Source organism: Sphaeroforma arctica (assembly GCF_001186125.1).
Source record: "Sphaeroforma arctica JP610 unplaced genomic scaffold supercont1.8379, whole genome shotgun sequence".
Lineage (NCBI taxonomy): Eukaryota > Ichthyosporea > Ichthyophonida > Sphaeroforma > Sphaeroforma arctica.
In genome coordinates this window covers 1-1,243 of record NW_014032179.1, presented here as the reverse complement: position 1 = coordinate 1,243, position 1,243 = coordinate 1, and the positions used below count along the sequence as shown (strand labels likewise).

Genomic DNA, 1,243 nt, shown 5'->3' with positions numbered 1-1,243 from the left:
GTATGTGTGTGTGTGTGTGTATATATATATATATGTGTGTGTGTGTGTGTGTGTGTGTGTATGTGTGTGTATGTGTAAGTCTGTATATACACATAAACAAAACTCGTAAACAGCACAAGATATGCATGCTCAGAGCAATTACCATCTGTCAAAGAGACGTACCGGAAGTGCAGGAAGGCTGCTATGTAGAGCACCAAATCAAAGGCATTGTAGTTGATGTTTCCGAGAGACTGGCACATTGTTGCTAGGAATGGTAGAGCATTTGCACCTGCTTCTAAAGTATCCTGTGCATATCCAATGAGTATTCGACATAAGGCGATGGTGTGATACACCTCACAACGCGGTCTCGATACTAACACTTTATAGTACGCACGCATGACAGATTGACGTGCATCGTGTGCAATGATGCTCGCTACTCAATCGGAGTGTGTGGCTCACTAGACCTACTGTATGGTATAGCCATCAAACGAGCTACGGTCTTTGTTTGCGCATGTGGTTTGTGCGGGATTTGCCCGCATAGCAAACCGTATCAGCTGAGCATTACTAACAATACAAACACTAACCCCAGGACCAATTGTCCTAGTACACCCACAAGAATAGTACCCCAGGACACCGTGTACCCAGGTACACATACCGCCTTGCCATCCGTTACCAGTGCTCTGTACATATCAGACGGGCGGAAGTACTCCTTCTGCCGGAGTCGTTTGTAAACCTCGCCCGCCATTTTCGCCTCCGCTCCCCGCAATTGTGCATCGGTTTTCGCCGTATACCTTATGGTTCGATTATGGAGCTGCACAAACGCGATGCCGAGCACACGGGTCATTGTGAGATAGGGCTAAGACCCTTTGTATCCTGTAATAGTATATGTCTATAGCTCCCAACAGCAACACACACACACACATGTGTGCACGGTTCCGGTCTTCGATCTGCTGATTCTAATTTTAGATTGGAAATGGCCCTATTTGACAAACCAATATGTTACCTATACATGCTCTCCGATCGCAGTCTACTCCCATCGAGGCGTGGATCTCCAAATTTTCCAAATCATCCCATACTTACTACCCAAAAAGTGACTCATCCTGAGATTTGGCTCACACGAAAAATTCGAAAACCAATGCCGCTGAGTGCAATGCACAGTAACCTTTATGACGCTCGAACCCTCCCACGGCATGCAACGACCCAATTGCAGTTAGTATAAACGACAAACAACAGATATACAGCTATGCCCAAAGTATATACATAT

At 45.8% G+C, this 1,243-nt stretch overlaps 1 protein-coding gene across 1 annotated transcript; it reads right to left on the bottom strand.

Annotated features, from left to right (window-relative positions):
• Window positions 1-634: 634 nt before the first annotated feature.
• SARC_16562 (hypothetical protein) lies at window positions 635-823 on the bottom strand (the record flags this gene model as incomplete). Its single annotated transcript, XM_014289333.1, has 1 exon — window positions 635-823. A coding segment is annotated over one exon (189 nt), but the record flags the coding sequence as incomplete, so codon positions are not given.
• Window positions 824-1,243: the final 420 nt, after the last annotated feature.